The following is a 12,511-nucleotide window of genomic DNA, read 5'->3' on the forward strand; positions in this document are numbered from 1 at the left end:
TGTGACACAGCCGTTCCGTCCTCCCACGGGGGAAATCGGATTCCCAGGGCGCAATGCCCACCCCAGCGCGCGGGAGCTCTGACACCGGGCCGGTCGTCCGAGCTGTCCGTGCCTCATCTCCGGGACGATGACAACGCGAGCCCCACCCAGAGGGACCGTCTAGAAGAAAACGCCCGTACGCGGCGCCCGGGCCCACCCGCACGCCAGCCGGGCTCCCGTGCAGAAGCAGGTGCCTGCCCACGGCCCACGGAGCCACGTGCATTCTCCCGCCTCCGTTATAAATGTCCTCTTTTAATTTAAGAATACAGATTAACACAGGAAACATTTAATTCATGGACTTGTGCGCAGTCAGCAGTTGCGTCGGGACGTGGTTAGGTTCCTCGGCTGAGATTGGCACTGTGGACAGAACACTGTAAACAGGGTCATGGGCGGTGGCAGCGGCGCTCCTAGCTGGGGTCCTACCGGGCTTGGCGGGGGCAGGGGCGGGGGGGGAGGGTGAGTAACGCTGTGCGCGGCGAGGCGTGGTTAGCGAGGGTCAGTACGAATTATAAAAATAAAAATAAAAAACAAATCTGAACACGGCTTTGTAATCAAGGTGAGGGTCTGCTAAGACTCACGGAGACTGGACCGTGTCCTCTGTAAGAGCGAGGCCAGCTGGACACACACCGACTGATGGCACTCATGGGGGACGGGTCACTTCCGATCGCCCACTGGCCGTCGGGGCCCCTGACCCCCGGACTCCGGGAGGCTGCCCTGGCTGGTCTCTACCCTCCTGAGCCCAGCCAAGCGCGGTTCCTCCTGACCTCTGCCCGGCCCCCCTCCCCGGCCCTCCCGAGACGGGGTCTTGGGGACTCCCGCTGCCCAGCGTCCACAGAACTTGGCAAATGGCTTAAGACATTTTTTCTCTTTTCAATCGGGAAGTAACTCCTCTTGGGGAGGGGTGAGTGGGGAGTCTCCCGACGGAAGGAATTCATTTCTCTGTCTGCACCCCGCAGGGGAGGGGACAGTGTCCACGCCCCCTCCCTGCAGCCAAGAGGGTCAAGGTCCACCCTGGAACCACTGGCCAGCTCACGCCCACCACTTCGTTTCTCGGCACCTGTTGAGGTGATCTGGTTCCGCTCGCCTGCTGCTGCTTTGCCGAGGCCCCCAGGGGGCCTGAACAGCTGCGTCAGCACACACTGCTCTCTCTGCAGTGCTCTTCCTGCCCCGGCTGCTCGGCCAGCTCCTACTCAGCCTGCAAAACCCTACCTGCATGTCCCTTTCTCCAGGAAACCTCCCTGGTTCCCGAGACACAGGGAACCATTTTTTTTTTTTCCTCCTCTCCTTGGTCTTCCTGGGACTCTGCACTGGAGCTGGGACGGGGTGGGGGTGGGGGTCTGTGCAAGTGTCGTGAAGGAACAGCTGTGCAGAAATGAATGTCCCCGGGGGAGAGGCCTGGCAGAAGGACGGGGAGGGACCCGCCATCGGCCGGCCGGGCAAGTGGCCTCGCTGGCTTCCGGAGTCCTGAGACCAGCAGAGCCGCCTGGAGGCCCAGCAGGCCGGGACTCCGCCCTCTGCTGCATCCCGCCCTCGCAGTGCGCAGGCCGTGAATGCTGCCAGGCGGGGGACCGAGCAGACCCCACAGGCCTCCTGAACCCCCCGCCCCCAGTGCAGGATCCCCAGCACAGGGCTTTCCCTCCCCAGGCCCGGCTGCCGTCAGAGGCGGCTGTTCTCGCTCCTGCCCGTGGCCGTCACCCAGGCGCTTCCCCGGGGACAGGGCACGGTCAGGGGCTCCATCCAGATGGGGGCAGGGGTGAGGCAGGGAGGGAGCCCAGGCCGACCCTGACGGTGTGGTGTGGCCGACTCGGGACCGGAGACAGCCCACACCCGCTCCAGGGCCACTGCTTCCTGCTTCTGACCCTTTGGTCCCTCGGGTCCCTGTGGCCCCCCGCTAGGATGCCGAGGTCTCGGTGGCGCTGGACGGGGGGAAAGGACGGGCACAGTCCGGGCTGCCGGGCGTCAGGACTTCGCTCAGTCTCCAGGGCAAACCCCCCACCAGGACAAGACTCAGTTTCCGGGCACGGGACCTCCCTGCGATCGTCCCTGATGTCATCTGACCTGACCTCCCCCCTGGGGGGCGGTGGGAGGGGGCGTGAGGGCAGGTCGGGGTGAGGGGTGAGGGGGTCACCCCCGTCCTCCCGCCCGACCCCGGGGACAGGGCAGGGCCTGGGCTGGCTTCCAGAGAAAGGTGGGGCCGAGGGTGGGCGGGCTCTGGCCAGGCCCCTCGAAACATCCCGAGCAGCGCAGGGAGGAAGCCAACACCAGCGCCCGGCCCCCCGGACAGCCCCTCCCCACGCGAACCACCCTTCTGAGCACACGTTCACCGCTGACACGAGAAGTGGAAACATGAATTAGGCAAAGGGATCGACTGGACGACGGCAAGGGCGGGCCGGCGGGCGGCCGGAGGGCTCTACTTGAAGTCGGAGAGGATGTCGTTGAAGATGTTGAGGAACAGGTGTGCGTGGTGGTCCCTGAAGACCAGCGTGGGCCGGAAGCGGATGGACTTGTCGCCGCAGCCCCCCAACACCACGCCTGGGGGAGAGCGGGAGGGGTGAGGGCTGCACCTGAGGCCCCCGCCCCCCACTCCCTTCTCCCTGCTAGCACAGAGAACCCCCGAGGGAACCCTTGTCTGCAGACCCTCGAGGGGGCTGGGGCCGGGGCCAGGGCCGGGAGTTTCACCGAGTTTCACTTTTGTGCTGCTTTGTTCTGGGGTCACACCCGGCAGTGCTCAGGGCTGACTCCTGGCTCTGCACTCAGGAATCACTCCTAGCAGTGCTCGGGGGACCCTAGGGGATGCTGGGGATCGAACCCCGGGCGGCTGCATGCCAGGCCAGCGCCCTCTCTGCTGTACCGTTGCTCCGGCCCTGGGCTGCTCACTTTCAGGGCCTAGTGGTCGCGCCGTCTAGGGGGTCTCTGACATGCCACACCACCCCTGCCCCTTTTTGGTTTTGGGGTCACACCTAGCGCTGCTCAGGGCTCACTCCCGGCTCTGTGTTCAGGGCTCACCCCTGGCTGTGCTCAGGGCTCACTCCTGGCTCTGTGCTCACTCCCAGCTCTGTGCTCAGTGCTCACCCCTGGTTGTGCTCAGGGCTCACTCCTGGCTCTGTGCTCACTCCTGGCTCTGTGCTCAGTGCTCACCCCTGGCTGTGCTCAGGGCTCACTCCTGGCTCTGTGCTCAGGGGGCTATATGGGGGGCCAGGGGTTGGATGCACGTCAGCTGCTTGTAAGACAGGCTCCCTACCCGCTGTGCTCTCTCTCTGCCCCCCAGAAAAAAAGACTTCAGGTAATTTGCTGCTTCCCCCTGGAAGCCCTTCCTGATTGCCTGCCTGTGGTTCTTCCCCTGCCAGCTGCCCTCCTTCCTTCTGTGCCATCTCCCGGGTTGGTGTCACGGAGCAGCAGACTGGACAGGCGACATGCTGGCGACTCGGGGGTCCGCCGGGCCCCACCCTGCCCCGCCCTCCCGGCCGCCTCACCTTTGTTCCTGGCTATTAAAATGAGCTTATTCCGGATGGACTCGTCAGGGGTGTCGAAGGAGCAGAAGGTGCCCCGTCCCCGTACTCTGCTGATGAACTGGGGGTACCGGGCCTGCGAGGGGGAGACAGGCCGGGTTCAGAGCTGGGCCCCCGGCGCCAGCAGGCTTGGTGCCCCCCCCACAGACCTGCCCCTGGGGACTCTCGGGGCAGCGTGCTTGTCCCAGCCCCCACCCACCTCCCCCTGCAGGAGGGCACGAATGCAGCCTGTGCCTCAGTTTCCACTCTGTGAAGGCAGGACATAAAAGCTGCAGACCTCAAAGTGAGGACTCAGCCAGAAGAGGGCTCTGGGTCAGGCCCTGGGCCACGGGCCGGTTCCGTGGACATAAACCATCTTTCAGCGTATCTCTTCTTTCAGAAGAATTTTTGTTTGTTTGTTTGTTTTGGGTCACACCCGGTGATGCTCAGGGGGGGTTACTCCTGGCTGTGCACTCAGGAATGACTCCTGGCAGTGCTCAGGGGACCATATGGGATGCCAGGAATCGAACCCAGGTTGGCTGCATGCAAACACCCTACCCGCTGAATTATCGCTCAGGCCCCTGGGAAAAATTTTTATCATCATTATTATTATTATTATTTTGGTTTTGGGGTCCACACCCAGGAGTACTCAGGGCTCACTCCTGGCTCTGCACTCAGGGGTCCCTCCTGCTGGGGTTCAGGGGACCCTCCAGGGTGCCAGGGATCAAACCCGGGTCAGCCACGTGCAAGGCAAGCGCCCTCCCTGCTGTGCTATTGCTCCCGCTCGAAAAAAAATTGCAAAAAAAAACCCAAAAAACACCCAAAAACTGGGCTGGAGGAGTTCCCGAGTGGAATCTCGAGGGTCCCGGGCCCGCCGGGTGGTCCCCGTGCGCGGGGCGGCGGGCGGAGCTACCTGCAGGTCCAGCAGCCCCGTGAGCAGGACCTTCCCGGCGTGGGCCGCGTTGCTGAGCAAGTCCTCACGCTTGATCACGTTGATGACCTCGGCCAGCAGCAGGTTCTTGGACGGGTCCCCCAGCCAGGTGTTGAAGATCCGGTAAGGCTGCAAGGGAGGGCACGGGTTGGGCCCCGGCTCCCACTGCCTCGCCACCCAGCCCCGCCAGAGAGGACAGTCCACACGGCAAAGGCTCTGAGAGATGGACGGACGGACGCACAGACAGACACAGCCCCCCTGGCCCCCGAGGACGCGGGTCGGGTGCAGCCTTGCCCGAGACTGGTGACGTTTTTCCTGGCAAGGCACCGGCGGAGGATGTCGGGCACGTGAGCACGATGCTGTCTCCCGGGACCTCTGCCACAGCTCTTAGGGAGACTGGGGAAACTGAGGCAGCAGCCGAGACTGCTCGGTCCTCACAGAGCAGAGGAAGTGAGGCTCCGAGAGGAGCAGAGATTCGAGGCTCCCGGGAGTGGGTGCAGGAGGGCACTGAGGCAGCTTGACCCCAGAGGCCCCCCCAGTTCGCTGACCCCCCAAATCTGCAGCATGGCTGTGCCGTGAGACAAAACCTAACAGCCTCTCTCGCCATACCTTCTCAACAACTCGGCCACCAGCCTTTGTCAAAGTGTCACGAGCAGGGGTGTTGCGGGATTTCTGGGAAGGCTGCAGAGGCCAGTGGGGCTACTCTGGGCTTCCCTCCTCTTCCCCGTCTGACTACCCAGAGGAAGACGTGATGGCTGGAGCACCAGCCATGCTTCTGGGCCATGAGGCCACCGTGTGGAGGGAAACTGAAGCAACAGTGGAAGAAAGGGGCCTGGTGTCCTCATGACTGTGTGTGTATGTGATGTGTGTGTGCCCGTGTGTCTTTGAATCCTAAAGCTTTGTTACTTTTAATGTAATTTTAATTACATTATAATTAAATTTATATAATTCATTATATATAAATATACATTATAATTAAATTTAATTACATTAAAGTTATATGATTTATCTTATATAATTTATATATTTTATTATATATGAATATACATTATAATTAAATTTAATTACATTATAATTAAATTTTATCTGCATGTTTCTTTTTTCCCCCTCTTCTTTAGCTTTTTGGGTCACATCTGGCACTGCACAGGAACTACTCCTGGCTTTACACTCAGGAATTACTCCTACCCTATGGGATGCTGGGAATCGAACCCGGGTTGGCTGTGTGCAAGGGAAACACCCTATTCACTGTACTATCGCTCCAGCCCCTTATCTGTATGTTTCTTTTATTATTTATTTATTTATTTATTTATTTTTTTGCTTTTTGGGTCACACCCGGCGATGCACAGGGGTTACTCCTGGCTCTGCACTCAGGAATTACCCCTGGCGGTGCTCAGGGGAGCATATGGGATGCTGGGATTCGAACCCGGGTCGGCCGCGTGCAAGGCAAACGCCCTACCCACTGTGCTATTGCTCCAGCCCCTGTATGTTTCTTTTAAGTTTATAGTTAATTTAAATTTTTTTTGGACTAGCACAGGCTGCGTGCTCTTGGACCCTGACCCTTGCTGTGGCTGACTCCTGGCCTCTCCGCGGCTAGCTTGTTTAGGGGGAGATACTCAAGGGCCTGGAGGGGAAACTCGGCTCTGGACGGCCTCAGCGTGGCCCTGGTGGGTCACCGCGTCTGGCCGCACTGACCCGCCGTCTGGGTGCAGGCGAGGTGCAGGAGCATCAGAGAACGAGCAGAAACCGCAAGGGGTGTGGGGAGGGTTGCCACGGGGACTCTCTATGGCACCCCAGGGGCAGGACAGGGGCGCCCGCCTCCCCCAGCCCGGACGGGCCCCACTCACGGCGTTGGGCCTGAGCTCCTCCTTGTGGAAGAAGCCCCCCGTCATCATCTTCTTGCTGAAGGTCATCACGTCGGCCGGGTCGTCCAGGCCCCAGTGCTCGTGGGCCCAGAACTTGCCGGTGCAGCCCCCTCCGGTCTGGACCTCGTCCACCAGGAAGGCACAGCCGTGCTGGAGGGGGGGGGGGGAGGAGGGGGAGATGGAGCGGACGCCCACCCTTGGGTCCCCGCTGGCCATCTCGGCTTCCCTGAGCCCCCAGCCGTGTCCCCCTGCTCTGGGCACCTCTGGGGTCGCTGCAGGTCTGAGGGGTTCACTTGCCCCCACCCCCCCCGAAGGGGAACGAGCCCCTGGTGCTAGCACGGAACTCTCCAGCGACTTCCGGCAGGGGTGGGGGCTGGCTCGGAAAGGCTCTGCCCTCCCTTACCCTGCCGGCCACCCCGTCCCTCTCTGGGCTCGCAATTTCTAGGGATTTGCATTTCCGCCAACTCGCGCGGGCTGGGGGTGGGGTGCCCCGGGGTCTGGGTCTTCCATGGCGGGTGCCAGTACCAGGACCTGGACCCCGAGATTCACCTCCCGCGGCCGGCTGAGCTGGGCGGACGGGCTGACAGGTGAGAGGCAGCGGAAAAGCTGGGGGATGGTCCCGCTGGCCGTCTCGGGGTGGGGCTCCCCCCTTAAGACAGCAGGCGGGGGCACCCCGAGGGGTGGCGCAGGGGTGAGGTGCTCGCCTGGCAGGCAGACCCCAGTGCCCCGGGAGGGAGCCCCGAGCACTGATCTTGGGGGAGCCCCAGGACACTGCCAGGGGCCGCCCCAGCCTCTCAGCCACGCCCCGCCCAGACCCAGAAACCAAGCTGGGAGGACGCGGCCACTTGTTCTGTCTGTTTCTCGGTTCACACCCGGCAGTGCTCAGGGCTGGCTCCGGGCTCTGCACTCAGGGGTCACCCCAGGCGGGGTCGGGGGACCATGGGACATACCAGGGATCGGACGAACTCAGGTCAGCTGTGTGCAACGCACAACCGCCGCCCCTGCCCGCCCATCGCGGGTCCCCAAAGGCTGCTCCCACACTGAGTGTCTCAGGAAAGACCCGTGGGGGCTTCTCTGCCCTCAGGCTCCGCCTCAGGGTTCGAGTCAAACCTCTGCAACTTCCCCTTGAGGGGCTGCAGCGATGGCGCGGCGGGGGTGGGCGCTCGCCCTGCACACAGCTGACCCGGGTTCGATCCCCAACACCCCGTATGGTCCCCCAAGCCCCATCAGGAGTGATCCCTGAGCACAGAGCCAGGCGTCAGCCCTGAGCACCCCTGGGAGTGACCCCCCAACCCCAAACCCCCTCCCCCCAGCTCTTTGAATGATCTGCAATACCATTGATAATTAGGGTTCGGAGCCCACAATGTCCCACCCTTCGCTTATTATTTTATTTTATTTTTTTTTGCTTTTTGGGTCACACCCGGTGGTGCACAGGGGTCACTCCTGGCTCTGCACTCAGGAATTACTCCTGGCGGTGCTTGGGGGACCATATGGGATGCCGGGGATCGAACCTGGGTCGGCCGCATGCAAGGCAAACGCCCTCCCTGCTGTGCTATCGCTCCAGCCCCCCCTTCGCTTATTATTTTATTTTTTCCGTGACCCCCGAGCTGCGGCGTGTCCCCACGGCACAGACCTTCCTGGATATGTCCCGCAGCTTGCGGAAGAAGTCGTCGGACGCGTGGTTGTCGCCGCCCTCGGACTGGATGGGCTCCACCACGATCCCGGCCACCGTCTTCTTCTTTTTCCGGTACTTCACGATCAGATCCTCGACCTGGGGGCAGGGGGGGGTGTGAGCAGCAAGGGGGGGCCGGGAGCAGCAGAGGGCGTGGGGGCAGGGGGGGCTGGGAGCAGGCCCCGAGACCACCTGGTGTGCCCCTCCCAGCCCCCACCCCCCAAACTAGAAGCCAGGGAAGCAAAGCAGGTCGCCAGGTTCATCTCTCGAGGACCCCCTGTTGTGTGGGTGAGGGGGCGCCCGGAGGACTGAGGGGGCTGCCCAAGGGAGGGGGTGACGGCGACCGGGGAGACGGCGAGGGTGAAGATGATGAAGATGATGAAGATGACCACTGTCCATCTGGGCCATGCTCGGGGCTTCCTCCTGGCTCAGTGCTCAGGGGCTGTTTCTGAGAGGCTCAGGGGACCTCGGGGTGCAGGGGACGGAATCCAGGCGAGTGCCCCACCCCCAGCCACCACGCGGGCCCTGGAGGGCTCGGATTTGCCGAGAGCGAGGGGACGAGCCCCCTTCACCAGGGGGGCGGGCAGTGAAGGGCTCTCGGACGCAGGCGCAGTGAACAGTGAAGCTGGTGGCGCCGGGACCGTCTCCACGGGCCGGAGGTCTGGGTTCTACCCCCGGCACCGCCAGGAGTGACCCCACGAATGGAGCCCCTGCCACAGAGCCCGCCCGCGCCCGGCAGGGACCCGGCACGGCCTGCGAGCAGGCCACGGACTCGCAGAGCCTGACCCGGGGACCCAGCAACCGAGGGACGCTGGACAACGCCGGGAGGGTCCGTCAGCACCAGGGGAACCTCCCACTTTTCTCCTCTCTGCGCCCCTTCCCGGGGGCGTGGCCTCGGTCCTGGGGTGGGGGGTGAGTCTTTCCCCCGCCAGGCCAGCGTTTGGGACCCCGGTCCTCCGGCCACTAGCACTTCCTGGGGAGGCAGCCGCCCTGGGGTCCGGCCAGCCCTTTGCATCTCTCCTCCTGGGCTTGCTGGGGGAGGGGTAGGGCCCAGTGGGGGGGTGGGCGGGCGAGGGGGGACCCCGGGGGGCCCGGGTACCTCTTCCAGACAGCGGGCCTCTTCCTGCTGGTTCTCCTTCACGAACTCCTCCAGCGGGTACCGCAGCCGCGGGAAGGGCGCGATGGGCCAGTCGAAGGACGGGATGTCAATCTTGTGGATGGCTTTGGAGTGTGTGGTCGCTAGGCAACCTGGCCAGACAGAGGGGGAGGCGGTTGGCTGGCTGGGAGCATCCTGGTGCGGTCTGGGGTCACACCCAGTGATGGTCAGGGCTGACTCCTGGCTCTGTGCTCAGGGCTGACTCCTGGCTCTGTGCTCAGGGATCACTCCTGGCTCTGTGCTCAGGGCTGACTCCTGGCTCTGTGCTCAGGGATCACTCCTGGTGGGCTCAGGGCCGACTCCTGACTCTGTGCTCGGGGAATCCCTCCGGGCGGGCTCAAGGACCATAGGGGATGCCAGGAATGGAACCAGGGTGGTGGGGCTGGTGGTCCTGAGGCCCAGACCCGAGGGGAGACCCGGGGCCAGCAGACCCCGAGCTCGCCTGCCAGCCGGAGCCAGCGGGAACCGGGGACGGGTCACACACACTCGGGGGCAGCTGGCTCTGCCACTGCGTGGGCTTCGCAGATCTCCAGCCCATCTGAGTTCTGGGAGTGGGGATGGGGGTCAGTGAGGAGGCAGGAGAAGCCCCCGGCCCCCCCTGCCTCCGGATCAAAGGCAGCCCGATCCCCCAGCTGATGTTCTCGCGGGGTCGCGGGGTCATGCCCCCTTACCCATGGTCCTCCCGTGGAAGGCGCCCATGAAGGAGAGAATGCTGTAGTCCGGGCACCCGGGGGCCTGCAACCAAGAGACGGGTGGTCAGTGGCCTTGGGGGATGCGGACCCCGCTGCTGGCCCTGGGGACTCTGAGGTGCCTTCTCTGGCGGGGGGGGGTGTGTAGGAACCACACCCACAGTGCTCAGGCCTTGCTGGCTGTGCTCAGAGATCCCTCCCCGTGGGGCTCTGAGGGTCGAACCCAGGTTGGCCCCATGCAAGGTGAGCGCCTCCCTGCTGTGCTATTCCTCCAGCCCCTGCACGCAGAGTTTGAAATTCTCTCTCTCTTTTTTTTTGCAGTACTGGGGATGGAACCCAGGGCCGTGCCCTGTAACCCATCCATCTCTCTCGCCTGAAAAACAATTTTTTTAAATATATTTTTGTTTGGTTTTGTTTTTCTTGTTTGGGGGACACACTCAGCAATGCTCAGGGTCACTCCTGGCTCTGCACTCAGGAATCACTCCTGGCAGTGCTCAGGGGACCATATGGGATGCTGGGGATCGAACCTGGGTCAACCGCGTGGCTGTGCAACTCTGGTGCTTTAATGTATTATTATTATTTCTTGCTTTTTGGGTCACACCCGGCAATGCACAGGGGTTACTCCTGGCCCTGCACTCAGGAATTACTCCTGGAGGTGCTTGGAGGACCCTATGGACCCTATGGGATGCTGAGAATCGAACCTGGGTCGGCTGTGTGTAAGGCAAACGCCCTCCCCGCTGTACTGTAGCTCTAGCCCTTAAAAAACCCTTCACTATATGGTCACTTTTGTTTCTGGGGGGTCACACCTGGCGATGCTCAGGGCTGACTCACGGACCACTGTGCTCAGAATCACACTGCTCACGGGACCATATGTGGTGCCAGACATGGTCCCTGGGCCTTCTGCATGTGGAACACATGTGCAGTCCACTGACGTGTTCACAAGGTTGAGCACTCGGGGTCCAAGACAAAACAAGGGCACCGTCTCACCGCCCACGGCCGCGCGCCTCCAGGCTGGGGGAAGCCCCAGAACACAGCCCGCAGGACGCGGCAGGACACCGAGTCCCTCGGCTGGGACTCTTTTTCCTTTCTCTGTGAACTAAGTTAATTTTGCGTTGGGGGTCACACCCAGCGATGCTCAGCGGTTCCTCCTGGCTCTGCACTCAGGAATTACTCCTGGAGGTGCTCGAGGGACCACATGGGATGCCGGGGATCAAACCCGGGTCTGCTACAGGCAAGGCAAAGGCCCTCCCCACTGTCCCATCGCTCCAGCCCCTCTTTCTTCCTCTGAAAGGCAGCAGAAGCGGCCCGAGCGACAGTCTAGCGGGGAGGGCATTTGCCTGGCATGCGGCTGACCTGGGTTCGATCCCCGCATCCCATAGTGTCCCCCACGCACGGCCGGGGGTAATTCCTGAGTGCAGAGCCCGGAGGAACCCCTGAGCATTACTGGGTGTGACCCAAAAATAAAATTAAGTTAAAATTTTCCAAAAAAACAAAACAACAACAAAACAACCAAGGGCAGCAGAAGCGTCTGTGTCAATGTCAGAGGGGCTGGAGGGCTCTGTGGTCCCAAGGACGCGAGTGGGCGCAGGAGGAGGAAGCCCCTCGGCGCGCCCAGAGCGTCTGAGCCCTCTGAACCCAGGCGCTGCCGCGTGGCATGTGCATCCGAAGGGCGGCTGGGGCACGGCACGGAGAGCACCGGGCCGGGAGCGCGGGAACGGGGCCAGAGGGCAGCCTGGCAGTCGCCCGACTTGAACCCCAGACCACGTGGCCTCGCTGCCCCCAGCACCCCGGGGTCGGAGCAGCTCCCAGCCCTCGCCGGGATGGAGGGGGTCTCTGCCCCCCCCACCCCCGAAGACAGCAAAGGATGCCGTCCTCTCACTCCCTCCTCTGGCTCTCTGCGGTGAGACGGGGGGGGAGGGGCTCCGGCCGGGAACTGGCCCCCCAGGGCCCCGGACCAGCCGCGCTCTGCCTCCCAGCGGCCCGACCCGGGGGTCTGCGGGCTGCAGGGGCGATGCACTTCCTGCCTCTGGGTCCCTGTTCCTCCACTGTCTCCTCTCCGCCCCCCCCCCCCCCGCTTCCTTCCTGGGCCCCGCCCTACTGCTGGCCCCCACGTGTGCAATTTCCACCCAGACTCTTGGGGGCTTTGGTCTGGCAGCGTCGGAGGAAGGAGAAGGACACGGGGGGTTCGGGGGGGGGCTGCGGGTACCCCCCGCCCTGCACCCCGCACACACCTGGTTAATCATACACGTCTCCAGCTCTTCTTTGGAGAAGCCCGTCTTCCCTCGCTCCTTGTTCTGAGGAAATGGAGAGACGCCTCAGAGGCCAGCAGGGGCCCAAGTGAGTCCCCGCCCCTGTCCACCCGCCCTGGCTTCCCCACCACCAGGGAGCACTGTCTGCGGAGTGGGGGTGCAGGGGTCCATGAACTGGGCACTGGAGCAGGAGAGGTTTGGGGGGGGCAGAGGGTCAGCGGGAGGACCCCCCCACCCCGCCCTGGGCAATGCTGTTCTCAGCGGGGGCGGTGTGGGGCTGGCCACGGGGACTGTGGCCGCACAGCCCGGGGAAGCACGGCAGCATGGGGCAGGGAGGACGGTGACCACACAGGCCGGGGGGATGTGGCCGCGCAGGCCAGCGTGGGCGGTGTTGGTGCCCTCTGGCGTGCTCGGAGGGGCCCGTC

The 12,511-nt window shown here is 63.2% G+C and overlaps 1 protein-coding gene across 2 annotated transcripts in view; it reads right to left on the reverse strand.

Moving 5' to 3' along the window:
- Positions 1–2,369: 2,369 nt before the first annotated feature.
- Positions 2,370–12,511, reverse strand: part of ABAT (4-aminobutyrate aminotransferase) — a 57,419-nt gene continuing 47,277 nt past the window's right edge. For both annotated transcript variants that reach the window (XM_004604137.3, XM_055136827.1), the window contains exons 9-16: positions 12,069–12,131; positions 9,820–9,883; positions 9,092–9,240; positions 7,954–8,091; positions 6,303–6,470; positions 4,441–4,587; positions 3,513–3,624; positions 2,370–2,571 (exon numbers count right to left, since the gene is read on the reverse strand). In XM_004604137.3, the coding sequence (XP_004604194.1) occupies positions 2,450–2,571; positions 3,513–3,624; positions 4,441–4,587; positions 6,303–6,470; positions 7,954–8,091; positions 9,092–9,240; positions 9,820–9,883; positions 12,069–12,131 (963 nt within the window). In that variant the 3' untranslated portion in view covers positions 2,370–2,449. The remainder of the gene's footprint in view (positions 2,572–3,512; positions 3,625–4,440; positions 4,588–6,302; positions 6,471–7,953; positions 8,092–9,091; positions 9,241–9,819; positions 9,884–12,068; positions 12,132–12,511) is intronic.

This window comes from Sorex araneus, chromosome 4, assembly GCF_027595985.1.
Source record: "Sorex araneus isolate mSorAra2 chromosome 4, mSorAra2.pri, whole genome shotgun sequence".
Lineage (NCBI taxonomy): Eukaryota > Metazoa > Chordata > Mammalia > Eulipotyphla > Soricidae > Sorex > Sorex araneus.